We start from the raw sequence: 13,836 nt of genomic DNA on the forward strand, positions 1-13,836 counted from the left end.
ACGCGAGACGTTCAAAGGCAAAAAAAAAAAAAACAAAGACAAAAGTACTAAGCGCTCAACCAAAGGCATAAAACGCTCTAAAACGGTTTTCGTGAAAAAAGTGAAAATTGATCGATTAACCATTCAAAACTGTTTTTTCGGTGAACCAATGATTAATTGGATTAACCATTCAAAACTGTTTTTTCGGTGAACCAATGATTAATTGGATATGTATTGACGATTCCGAGATGTTTGGATGTGATTTTATGGATCGATTTCGTGAAAAAATGGATTCACGTACCTATTGTACGTTAAGGTATTATTGTATTAGATTTTTTCCCTAAAAATATATATATGGTTTATAATATAAAGAGAATGATTACTTATTCATCAATATGTATATTTCTAGGAATTATTGAATGAAAAAAATACTGTATGGTAGTTGTAGTGTAGAGGTGCACAACCAAATAGGTTAACCGGTTTAACCTAAAATCCTAACTGTTAGTGATAGGTCCACCACTAATCGGTTTACCCGGTTCAAACCGTTGTTTTTGATCTCTGAAATATGTTTTGTTTTTTTTTTTTAATTATTTTTTAAACCCGGTTTTCTCCGGTTATTTACCGGTTAATTGATTCGCTTATACCCAAAACCGGTTATACCTGGTAGGGGTTTCTTGTCCGTTATTTAACCGTTGACCATTAACTGGTTTTGAAAATAACCATTTTCAATTAACCGGTTTGTTCACCACTAGTTTGGGAGCAAGATTTTTATGTACAAATAACACTATGAAAGTTTAAGGGTAAGCCCGTCTCTAGACGCATTTGACTCGTCCGAAGAAAGTTACATAGTGTCACCCTCACCTATGTAAAAAACTTGAGTTAACTGTTTACTACAATGGCTAATTTTGTGTTTTATAGATAAAACTTTGAGCTCCATAGTGAAGAAAATGAAATCAAACCTTGTTTGTTGCAAATTAATGTTAATTAATAATAAAACCAAATCACTTGCTACCAACTACTACAAGCTTTGATTCTAGATATAACAAATCTCTCATTTACACCTCAAAGTCAATACAATCTTTTCTCTCTTTCTCTTGCCTTCTAAACCACAAAAAACAACTTCCAATTCTCAAAAACAAAAAATTAAAAACATCGTCTAATCTCCTCTCACTGACACTCAGTTGTCACGTCTCGTCTTCCTACGGGGCGCGGCTCCTCCTGCTGCTGCGGCATCCTCACTCTTCTCTTCCTCTTTCTCTTCACCTTCTGCGGGCTTTGAATCCTCCGCTTCTTCCTTCTTCGCCGGTGCCACATTCACCTTCTTTGCCTGTAAACATCAAATTCAATTAGTGAAAAAGATTGACCAGATAACCGACCCACCCGACCTCATGAGTTATTATATTCAAAGGGTAAGTTAAGTTAGGCTGCTACTTACCGCTTTCTTCCCACAGAACAACAGCTTCAACAACGCGCTAAAGATCACCACCACAATCGATACAATCACACCGATTGTTATTTTTGGTTGTTTCTCGGCCTTCTCAATAACTTCCTGCAATATCACAATAAACCATATTTTAGTTTATAATCTTAAAGTTAACCGCTAGCTTGAACAGGTTCATGAGCTTATTATTTATATGAATAAAATAACTTTCATTTAACATATAACTATTAAATCCGCAACACAAACAAAATTATAACTATAAATAGATATAAACAAAAAATATATGAAAATAATAGGCTTGAACAGGCTCGCGAGCTTATTATTTATACGAATATTATAACTCTTATTTGGCATAACTATTAAATCCGCTATACATACAAAATAACATGTATATAAATATGTAAATGTAATTATATATGTGCATGAATAAATACAAATTTAATTTTAAATTATAATCTTGAGCTTTAAAAATAGAGCTTTAAACGAGCCGGAATGAAATAAAAAACTTACCAAAACCTTGTCCTTGTGGTCACCCAAGAAAGGCAGATCAGCTAACTTGTAAAGAACATCAAACATAGTTTTCTGGAAAAGAAATTGAAGTAAAACAATTAGATTTTAAAAAAAAAAACTGTAAAATAAAGAAAATGAATGTTTTTAAAGATTTTTTAATATAATTATACCTGGATTCCCATGAGACCATCAGACCCTGCTGCTGCTTGTTCTTCCGCCTTCTGTTTCTCTTCTTCAACCTTAAACTTCAACTTCCATGTCGTATCCCTAATTTCAGTTGCAGTCTTTTCATCGCCCGCTATCAAAACGTTATCAAACAAGATTCCATCTTGCATGGTCCAGATCTCAATACCGATCGCTGCAATCGGCTCAAAGTTGGGCTTTTCAAGCTCAAAGTATTCTGGGTTAGGAATCTCACGAGGCTTCCAGATACCCTTGTAAGCAGGGTTATCAATAAGTGGAGCGTGCCATTTGCCCTTGTAAGCTGGGTTCCTCTTTAACGGTCTCCTCCATTCACCACACCCGGGTGCAGATTCACATTTCGGGTTGTCGATTTTGGGTGCTTCCCATTCACCATCTTCCTCATCATCCCAATCCTCGGGCTTAACTGCTTCCGGGTCATCAATTTCTTCAGGCTCGTCTTCCAACCACCCTTCGGGCTTCTCAGCTTCTTCATCTAGGATCTCCATTGGTGCATCCTCATCCCAGTCTTCGGGCTTTGTGGCTTCCGGGTCGGGGATTTGAGCACGTTCGTCCCAATCTTCGGGCTTTTTGTCATCCGGGTCGGGGATGGTTTTGGCTGGGATTAAAGCGGGTTCAAAGTCCTCAGATGAGAGGAAATTGGCCTTCTTTTTCTCTTCTCCATCAACCAAGATTACAAGCTCGTTGTCGGGTTTAATAACAGCGGCGTACACGTGGGTCAATTTGTCTGACGGGACAGTTGGTGGGAATTTGAGATGGTGTTCAACATACTCGCCAGTTTTGGGGTTTTTGTGTTTTAAGATGAAATGGACTTTGTTTGTGGCCCCACATTTATCCGGGCCAAACATGATTGAGTAAGGTGACTCATTGTCAAAGCCCTTGGCGGTCCAGCCAGCTTCTTGTGGTCGGAGGTACTTTAAATATGCACCACCACACTCGAGCCCGTTTTGGAGACGAACTTCGAATTGGAGAACGGTTGTGCCATCCTTGAGCTCAACGGGTTTTTCTAGCTCCTTGACGATTGCGTACTTTCTAGCTTGCTCGCTTATAAGAAGCCCGTAATCTTCATGTCCCTCACTCTTTGAGTGCTTCCATACACCTGTGGACCATAAAATATTGTAAGTTTATAACAAGTTCATATCTTAACATGCACTTGAATGCATGACGACGGTACATGATCACTGATTCACTGGTTAGTTAAAGATTTGTTTGAAGAACAAGAAATTCATCCATCTTACAAGGCAACAGTAACCACTAAACAAGAAATTTGGGGGAAATGATAAATACATAATAGAATAATACAGGCTTGCAGGCTCATATTTCTTATTTTATGGCAGATTTTTGGTAATACATAATAGAAGTGAGACAGTTATGGTGATCCCCTGGTTAGTTAAAGATTTGTTTGAAGAACATGAAATTCATCCATCTTACAAGGCAACAGTAACCACTAAACAAGAAATTTGGGGGAAATGATAAATACATAATAGAATAATACAGGCTTGCAGGCTCATATTTCTTATTTTATGGCAGATTTTTGGTAATACATAATAGAAGTGAGACAGTTATGGTGATCCACTGGTTAGTTAAAGATTTGTTTGAAGAACATGAAATTCGTCCATCTTACAAGGCAACAGTAACCACTAAACAAGAAATTTGGGGGAAATGGTAAATACATAATAGAATAATACAGGCTTGCAGGCTCATATTTCTTATTTTATGGCAGATTTTTGGTAATACATAATAGAAGTGAGACAGTTATGGTGATCCATAACATCACCAGAAGTTAGGGTGTGCACTGTTCTGTTGGGGTCAGTTTTGGGATAAAACTGAACAAACAGAACTTAAACTTCGGTTTTTGATTTTTTTTAAAGCGTTCGGTTTTGGGTTTTTTGGTTTCAATTTTTTCTGATTTCGGTTTCAGCTTTACCATTTAAGCTTGAAAATTTTGGGCCGACGCAAAAAGTTTGGTCCGAAACCAACGGTTATTAGTAAAACCAAAAAGCAAAAGTATTTTCTAAAACCATTCAGTTTCGGGTTTTTCGGTTTTCCCATTTAATCTTGAAAAAATGGCCCAAAATAATGAATTTGAGCCAAAATCTTATAGTTGCAAATTTATTAAACTCTTATAAACTACTTAAAATAACTTAAAATAAATAATTAAAATGAAAATCAATAAATTCTGTTCAGTCTTTTTCTGTTTTATTGCATGCAAAATCAAAACCGAACCATAAGTTTAATTTTACATAAACATAAAACCAAACGGCTCTTTTCCGGTTTGGTACACACCCCTACCAAATGCCATTTAACATATTAAACAACCAATCCAATTCTCAAACATAAAACCTAAAAAGCTTCTCGAACTCAATTTTTCTAATCAAATATTTAACCAAGCCCTAAATAAATAATCATTCCCACTCATTAGCTTCAAAATTCAATAAGCATTAAACCTAAAAAGCTACATAAAATCAATATTCCTAATCAAACTATTACCACGCCCTAATTAATCATTCAAACACACATTCAGCTTCAAACATCAACCAATTCACCAGATTATTATTATTATTATTAACAACACTAATAACGAAACCAAACCATTCGTTTCACTTTGTTTTCTTCCGTCACATGCACACGGATACCAAAAAACATTTAACTCCTTAAATAAGCAATGCAATTATCAAGCAGTTAACCTAAAATGATTCTCAAACTCAATTTTCGTAACTAAATCAGCAGAAAACCTAAAAAACTTCTCAAACTCAATTTTCCTAATCAATAATTAACCTTGTCCTAATTAATCAATCAAACACACATTCAGCTTCAAATTTCAATCAATTCACCAAATTATCATCCTAAGTCATTTAACTTCTTAAACAACCAATGCAATTATCAAGCAGTAAACCTAAAAACCTCCATAAAATCAATATCCCTAATCAAACCATTAACCAAGCCCTAATTAATCAATCAAAAACACACATTCAGCTTCAAATTTAAATCAATTCACAAATCATTTAACTTCTTAAACAAGCAATGCAATCATCAAGCAAGCAGTTATCCCAAAACTCTACAAGCTTCTTAAATCCAATATTCCAAATCAAATCATTAATAATAATTAATCAATCAAACACACATTCAGCTTCAAACTTCACAATCAATCACACATTCAGCTTCAAACCTCACAAATCACAATCAATCATTCAATTCACCATAATAATATCATCAACAAATGTAATTACAATCTAATTTAACCAAAATCTCACCAGAATACTCCTCCTTCTCAGACACAATCCAGCTTCCTTCATACGACTCATCAAACGACTCATAAAACACCTGTCAAATAACAAATCAAATCATTCACTAACTAATTCAAACCTCACAGATCCATAATACATACACACATATATATATACATACAAATATATATATATACACACACACACATACATATATATTGTATATATATACATGCATATATATATATATATAATTACTCTACTTGATTCTCACAATTAGCACGTTAATTTCATTTGTACTTGATCCAAACTCTATATATACATTCATACATACATACATACATACATATATATATATATATATCAAATTAGGTGACTTACAGCATCAGATGAAGCGTAGATCTGTGAAAACAAGCAACAACCGGTTAAAATCAAGCAACAGAGCAGTAACGAATTCATCTTCATTACTGGATTAAGCATTGAGAGTGTATGTATATGTGTGTGTTGTTATTGTTATTGGTGTTGAATTGTGGAAGTTTTAATGTGATATTAATAGATCTGAGAGAGTGGTTTTGTCGACTGGATCCGGCCAATGATAACACATACCACGTCGAACTAGCCAATGAGGACCTGACACGTAGGATGAGAACGCATGGCGTTGTTTGCCTGCAGGATGACTGAGATCAACAGCTGGGATTAGTGGATTGTGTCTTGGGTTGGATTAATTAGAATAATTTGTTTTCTTTTTTACCTTCGGTCGTCTGATTTACGTCTCATAATTAGGGGTGTTCAGAAAATCTGAAAAAAATAAAATTCGAACTGGAACTAAAACCAGATTAACTAATTCAAATTTGGATAGGGATTTTAAAAATTTAGGATTGTTCGGATATCGGAATAAATAAAAGTTTGGTTTTATTCGTGTATTGTTTTAATTTTTTAGAATTACGATGGATTATGGATTTAATTAGAATTTTGTTTGAATTTTGACTTATGTTTGTGTACATTTTATTTCATTTTGCTGGTTATGTAATTTTATTTACTTAGATGTTTGTTTGAATGTTTGTTATACAGTTTATTTCGTGCTATTTGGATTGTTTTGAATTATCCGAATCCGATTTGAATCCATCCAAAATCAGTTCGAATCGAATTCTGATAAGATAGAAACACCCCCAATTCGGATCGGATCAGATCAGATCAAATTTCGGATATGGTCTTAAAAATTTCAAATCTGAACCGAATAATCCGTTATTTGATCTGATGTAAGCTCCTACTCATAACATGTGGGTTTGATATCACGTTGAAGCGAGCGAAATGTTTTCAGGTTTCATTTATTCACCATTGCAAACAAAAGAGCATACCTAGGAATACATTTGTAGTATAGAATAAGGGTTTCGAGACATTCGTTTCATTATTTATTTTTATTATTATTATTATTGTTATTATTATTATTATTATTATTATTATTATTATTATTATTATGTAACATTCAAACTCACACGTTGTAGCGGGTACCAAACGAAAAATAAACTCGTAAAATGTAATGTGTTTGATTCGTTAATCATTTGTTAGTTAAATATGTGAGTTAATTCTAAGAGGAATAAAATAAATAAAAAGATTTAAAAAGTTAAGAAAAAAATAAATAAATAAATAAAAGAAAAGAAAACAGAAAAATGAGAGTAAATTGCTTTTTTTTCCACTAAAGTTTAAATTTGTTTGTGGTTTTGGTTCCTTAGACTAATTCCATCCAAAACGCAAACAAATTTAAAATACAAAGTTCATTTGTTCAAAAGTTTCATTTTTAACCGAAAGCTATAAGACGTATATCAAGTGGTCGAAAAAAGCAATTTACTCATTCAAATTACCATATGTGTAGTGTGGGGTTTTTTATGTTTGGAATATGGGTATTTTGGATAGGGTTAATAGAAGCCCCGAAGATTAACACTTAGACTAGCTAGCTGATGATTTATAGTATTTGAATGGAAAAGAAGGAAGCTAATGTGTATAGATCTAAGAGGGGTTTTCCATGCTATGGGTTTGGGAGTTGTGTTTTCTGTGGGCTCAGGGGTCGTGTTTTCATGACGGGTTAGCCTGTATTAAAAGTCGTCTTATGCAAAGTGATTATATACGAAAAAACGTGTCTGACAACCAACACATGTTTATACTATTTGCATTTGTTTGTTTTGGTTTTATTACGTCTGAGGCTGTTGAATTACTTAGTCAAGTCCTACAAATCATTTGTTATGACCGTTTTTTTTTCAAACCGAACCGGTTTGGATTTTGCATGGTCAAAACCGGTTTGGTTTAGAGACCGGTTTCAGCATACAACAAATCGAACCGATTCAAACAGTTCGGTTCAGTTTAAAACCGGTTTTAGGGAAAAAAAGGGGGTTTTAAAACCGGTTTGATTGTGAAAAAGGCAACCCGCTATACGAACTGTCGGTTCGATTTGAGAACCGGTTTGACTGAGACCGGTTTTAGATGTGAACTGATCCGGTTTGGTTTCTACTTTCTAGTTAACCGGTTCTGGGCCTGTTTTTTTAGCATCTCTACATTTGTTTGATAGAACCGAGAGAATGATTAACGAGCGAAAGTTTACATAGAGCCATAGGGGATATGACATGAGCTAAAGACAACCATGGTTTCACACGTCTAAGCCCGGTTTATTTCTTAATGTCTTTTAGCCTCTTATTCGTTTGTATAGGGCCTCGGCCTATTAGGGATAGACATGGGCTAAAGACAAACATGCTTACCAAATCTAGAACATAAAACATTTTATTTTAAGAAAATACACACATAATTGACATTTTATTTTAATAAATCAAATAAAGTGTACTTTGTTTAAAAGTTATAAAAGAGGCAATTTTGAAAAAAAAAACACTAAATAACAATAAGTTTTGTGATTGTTTCATTAATTTTTTTGAAAATAACTTAATATAAAAAAGTGTCAATTATGACATTTTATTGAATAAGTTATTTTTTTGAAAATAACTTAAATAACTTAATATAAAAAAACACATAATTGACATTTTATTTTAACAATAACTTAATTTTTTTGAAAATAACAATAAGTTATTTTTTTGAAAATAACTTAAATAACTTAATATAAAAAAACACATAATTGACATTTTATTTTAATAAATCAAATAAAGTGTACTTTGTTTAAAAGTTATAAAAGAGGCAATTTTGAAAAAAAAAACACTAAATAACAATAAGTTTTGTGATTGTTTCATTAATTTTTTTGAAAATAACTTAATATAAAAAAATTAACATTAAAACAGCAATAAAAATAGTTTTATAAGTATGAATAGTTTTATTGCAGTTGTATTAAAAATTATCATATAATACTATATTAAGCCAACTTACAAACTTTGGTTCTTTCAACGTTGCCACCAATGTTTCACATGTGTACTTTTTGGTCGGTAAACTTTTGTTTATTTCAATTTATACATTTACTTTTAGATGTTTTATAACATCTCGAAAAATCTCATATTAACTTTAAACTAAAAATATTAACTTTAATAGTTAAAGAACCAAAAATATATTCAAGATATGGTGAGGAAGTAAAACATGGATATTAATATGAATATTAATATGAAAGAGAATACGCCTCCCATATTAATAATGATAATGTGAGCTCATTATAAGAAAATGAGTTCATATTATAATATTTTTATGTAGCAAGACTCATACAGTGGTTTTAGCGAGGGTGTGAAGCACTTGACGTGCACGGGCTCAGACGACGGACGCAGTGTGGCGCACTTTGCACGCTCGCATCGTCGCGAGCAGCTTGAGAGGCCCCTTAGTATTTTTGGGAAATAGAAGTTAGGTCAAGAAATGAAAGGCTACCAAAGACAAATGACTAAAAATGAAAAATCCAATTTTCCAACTCATCACGCTACGCGATGGATCAGAAACAAGCCCATCACGTTACGCGATGGATGTCTCGCCAAATCCTAGAAAGAGTAGTGTCGCGCTACGCGACGACCCTCGCGATACGTGATGTTTAGGTTAAGCAACTGAAGACGCGTGTCCGCAACATGGCAGGCAACGTGTCAACACGTGGCAGCTTCTGCAGGTGATGAGTTATCGTGATACGCGACCGACTCCAAAAATTGCTATAATTAGGGGAGTTCACGACACTTCCATTCCACACCAATCACACTCATTTTCACATAAAACTTTAACTCAACTCATATACTTATTCGTGTCGTGTCGAACCCACCTTAAATCGTGTCGTGTTTCACATCGGACTGAACCATTACACCCATAATTATTACGTGATTATCAAATACTATGTTTAAACACCCGCTTCACCGTGCATGATCCTTTCTAGTTATACAATAAGTTTTGCAACAAACCCAATCAGGCACCGATCAATCCTTGATTAGTCGCTAATCCCCACTTCACTGATTAACTTTGGGCTAATAGCCCAATTAATCAGTTAATGATCAAATTCCCCCAAAGTAGGATTAATCGGACTCAATCGGTTTTTTTCTAATGAGATTCTAGCCAAAATTGGCAGTTTTCGGCGAGATTTCATCTAAAATCGGCGGTTTCTGGTGAGATTCCTGCCAAAATCAGGGGTTTTCAACGAGATTCTAGCTAATTTCCAACAAAAACGTGTTTTCATATGTATAAAACTGAAAATTACATATAAAAATATATACGTGTATATATAGTGGGTGTTTGGGATTTCTTATTTTACTTTCTTATAACTTTTTTTAAATTAATAAGTTACACCATTGTAACTTATGAAACTTTTTCTATCACAATATAAGCAATCCCAAACACCTTATTACTTCTTAAAAAGTTTATAAGTTATAAGTTGATAAAAATAAACAATCTCATACACCCCCGTAAAACTATCATTAATCTTGATTAATCTCTAGTTTTCACCACATAGTCCGAATAAATGAATAGCTATTTTTAAAACATAACATTATAACAATACATACAGTCTTTCCCCAAAAAGTAACCTTGACATTACATTTCTTCTTTTATTATTATTATTATTATTATTATTATTATTATTATTCTATCCCTCTTTTCATCAGTAATCTAAACCCTAGACAATCACTGAACATATGTGTACAGGACCAGCAAATACGTGGAGCAGGGCTCGTGGATTAGTGGTGAAGACACTCGTTCTAATCGGCGGTGCTCTGTTGATCAAACGCTTAACCAAGTCCACCACTCGCTGGGACCATGCTCGCATCGTTTCTCACTCAATTACCGGCGAAAAGGTCTCATTATTATTATTATTATTATTCACACAATTAGTGGCTGATTTATGAGAATTTTGTATTTAATTTGCAGTTTTCGAAGGCACAGGCGTCTAAAGATCCCGATAATTTCTTTAATTTAAGGTATTGATTGTTATTATTATAGATATTATTGTCACAATTTGCTTAACTGCTAAGTTGATTGAGAAATGTGATGTTGCTCGATTTAGGGATGCAAGACGAACCGAATGTCTGCGCGTCGGTGGAACGTTTGTTTAGTAAATGAACGGACATGAACAATTGAACGTGATTGTTCAAATGTGTTTGTGAACGTTTTATAATGTGTTTATGTTTATTTAGTAAAGGTTTTTAATACTTTTTAATGACTTTTAGTATGGTAATATAGATTTAAGCAGAATTATTAACTATAAAACAAAAAAATATATATGAGTATTATGTGGTTAATTTGTAGGTAAAAGAAAACATCAACACAAAGTTGGTAGTCGGACCGAACTGTTGAGATTGGCCATTCTCGGTTGCCAAATTAAATAAACATTGTTTGTGTTCGTTTATGTTCGTTCTTGTACACGAACCGTTAATGAACAAGTTCATTATGAACGAACGTGAACAAGGAATTTCGTTTGTTTAGTTGTTTGTGAATCATTCGGCGTTTGCTTGTTCAATAAAAGCTTAACGGACGAATATGAACAAGGTGTTGTTCGGTTCGGTTCGTTTTACAGCCTATTGCTAATTGAAAACCTCAATTTAGATGTGAACTTGAGCTTAGAAAGGTTGTAAACTTATTGACAAGGTGCACTTGTTTGTTGGATTTTGTTAGATGGCTTTGCTGCCCAGCTGCAGATATGGTGGATGGATCAAAGGTTCTATATTTTGAGCAAGTTAGTACACTACTCGGAAAATACAACTTGTGTATTTCAGAATCTTACCTTTTGTACTGCTATGCAATGTTTAAGTGTTTTACTCTTGTATTGTTCAGGCATTTTGGAGAACTCCTCATAAGCCATTTAGACAGGTATTCTAGTTTTTTCATATATTGAATTTTTGCTAGAATGTATGTCAGATCATAGACGTAGCCTTTTAAACACAGGTTTTTAAGTTAAGTTTGTGATCTTTTGGTTTCATTTTCCCTTTTCAAATATTTATTCTTTCATGAAGTTATATGGGCATAAAATGAATCCCATTTCAATGAAAGAAGATACACCATCTTGATTTTATTCTCTGGCCTTGTTACCATTGTTTATGTCTACGAAAGATCTTTCTGTTAATTATTTCTGACAGCTGGCTCATTGCAGAGATTTTGTATGGTGAAGCCATGCCCAAAAGAGATGAAATGTGATGTTGAGGTATGCAATATGACCGTATAAATTTTTATTTGTTGCATTTCTATAACTATATCAATGCTAACAGTCATCAACTTTTTGTGACATGTTCAGTTGAGTACATATGCCATCAGGGACGCAGAAGAGTACAAGAACTTTTGTGACCGTGCAAGGGACCAGCGTCCCCTGCCGGAAGAAGTTATCGGGGTAAGATTCACGTCACCCATTTTGTATTCTTAGTTTAATCAAACGCATACACTTTAGATCTTGTTGCTGGAAAATCTTATTATATACGCTTGTGTTTACTGTTTAGTAATTATTTTGGTATCCAAACCAGTTTTGAGTGTTAGACTGTTAGGTCTGTGGTCTGTTTATCCAACTTAAAAATTTTATACAGTTTTTGAAATTACTATCATTAATAGTTACCAAAATAACCTGTCAATGGACATATGTTTTAACTAAGCTTACAATATTATTAAACATGCAGGATGTAGCAGAACATCTAACAACCATATATCTTAACCGTTGTGAACGAGGGAAACGATGCTTATACGAGGGCTCAACTCCACCTGATGGCTTCCCCAATACATGGGTATTAAACTATTGACTCCTTTTTGTTTTATTTCAACCGCATAAACTCTCTATCGTTCACACGTTCAATTTTTTTTCCAAGCAGAATGGAGCCTCATATTGTACCTCGGAACTAGCGGTTTTGAAGAATAACGAGATCCATACATGGGACAGAGGCTATGACGATGAAGGGAAACAAGTTAGTTTATTTCACATTTTGGCCCGTTTGACCGTTTTTCTAATAGAATACAATTCAAGTTGACTCGTTTTAACTTATTGCAGGTTTGGGGGGTGAAAAATGGTCCTTATGAATTCAAGCCTGCACCAGGACCTGCAACCGGACCTGCATATACTTCTGTTGATATGTTATCCACTTTAAATTTCCCGCTTTCAATTGGTAAGAGGATCGAAGGTTCCTTTGTTCTGCAAGAGTAACTGCGTGTTACTTTATCTTTAGTATATAGCTACCCAATTAACCTTCTATTTTGTTTCTAAAGTATACAAAAGTTAGTTTCTTTCAACCGTTATAGTTATGGCTGCAAATGAGTCGGGGTGTTGATTCTTCTTGAAATTTATATGGTTTGTTTGGTTGGTGGTTTAGCGGTTTGGTTGACAGTTTCGAATTTGAAACTCGTCGTGTATACTGAACTGTTTAATCTCCTTTTGTTTTGATAAACAAACCAGCGAGTTTGTAAAAATGAAAATAGATATCTATTTAAACCGTCAAAGCTGAACTGTCAAATTGTTAAATATGATTTAGGTCAAAATGAAATGGATATGTTAACTCGACGTCTATGTCCGACGATACACAACTAATACATCACTGGATCGATGAGAGACATAATAATTGCGAGACATATTGGGCCGGTCTCTTGCTACACCACACCTAATTTAAAGTATAAACAATATGAATAAAGTTATCAAGGTCAATAACTTTCTGTAATTATTGAATTTCTATTCTTTTAATTAGAAAAAAAAGTTAGAAATAAAACGTTACCAATTTACCATGATTACTTGGTTAGGATCTGCTAGCTTTATTTGACAAAATTGATATTTGATTAGACTAGATATTGCTTTTATTGCTATGAAAAATTTTAAAAAAGAAAAAGAAAAACTCATACCTTGTGCAAAATGGTGGCCAACTTCACTAACATACACATCTAAAACTTTATTTAATCAAAAGCTTGTTGCTCTATATAACATTTAACAAATGAGTGATCTTGAATGACCATGTGGCCACATATTAGTAGTCCACGTCAAACTAACTAATTCCTGTTTCCTTATAAGTTATAAATAGTTTAATTTTCCTTATAAACAGTTCACGATTTAATTGACTACGAATCAAT

The 13,836-nt window shown here is 33.7% G+C and overlaps 2 protein-coding genes across 2 annotated transcripts; one reads left to right on the forward strand and one right to left on the reverse strand.

Moving 5' to 3' along the window:
• Positions 1–1,035: 1,035 nt before the first annotated feature.
• LOC143580035 (calnexin homolog) lies at positions 1,036–5,922 on the reverse strand. The gene is made up of 6 exons (XM_077063178.1): positions 5,740–5,922; positions 5,386–5,455; positions 2,101–3,230; positions 1,931–2,002; positions 1,415–1,528; positions 1,036–1,306 (listed from the first exon to the last, which is right to left on the reverse strand). The coding sequence occupies exons 1-6, from the start codon at positions 5,836–5,838 to the stop codon at positions 1,157–1,159; spliced, it is 1,635 nt and encodes a 544-aa protein (XP_076919293.1). The 5' UTR covers positions 5,839–5,922; the 3' UTR covers positions 1,036–1,156.
• A 4,457-nt stretch (positions 5,923–10,379) lies between these two features.
• On the forward strand, positions 10,380–13,095 carry LOC143580045 (chromophore lyase CRL, chloroplastic-like). Its single transcript, XM_077063187.1, has 9 exons — positions 10,380–10,601; positions 10,675–10,724; positions 11,419–11,479; positions 11,578–11,613; positions 11,894–11,944; positions 12,035–12,127; positions 12,408–12,512; positions 12,597–12,689; positions 12,773–13,095. The coding sequence occupies exons 1-9, from the start codon at positions 10,443–10,445 to the stop codon at positions 12,923–12,925; spliced, it is 801 nt and encodes a 266-aa protein (XP_076919302.1). The 5' UTR covers positions 10,380–10,442; the 3' UTR covers positions 12,926–13,095.
• Positions 13,096–13,836: the final 741 nt, after the last annotated feature.

The sequence above is a fragment of the Bidens hawaiensis genome, unplaced genomic scaffold (genome assembly GCF_021521415.1).
Source record: "Bidens hawaiensis isolate Kalapana, Puna unplaced genomic scaffold, B.hawaiensis_p1.1 tig00030204_1, whole genome shotgun sequence".
NCBI lineage: Eukaryota > Viridiplantae > Streptophyta > Magnoliopsida > Asterales > Asteraceae > Bidens > Bidens hawaiensis.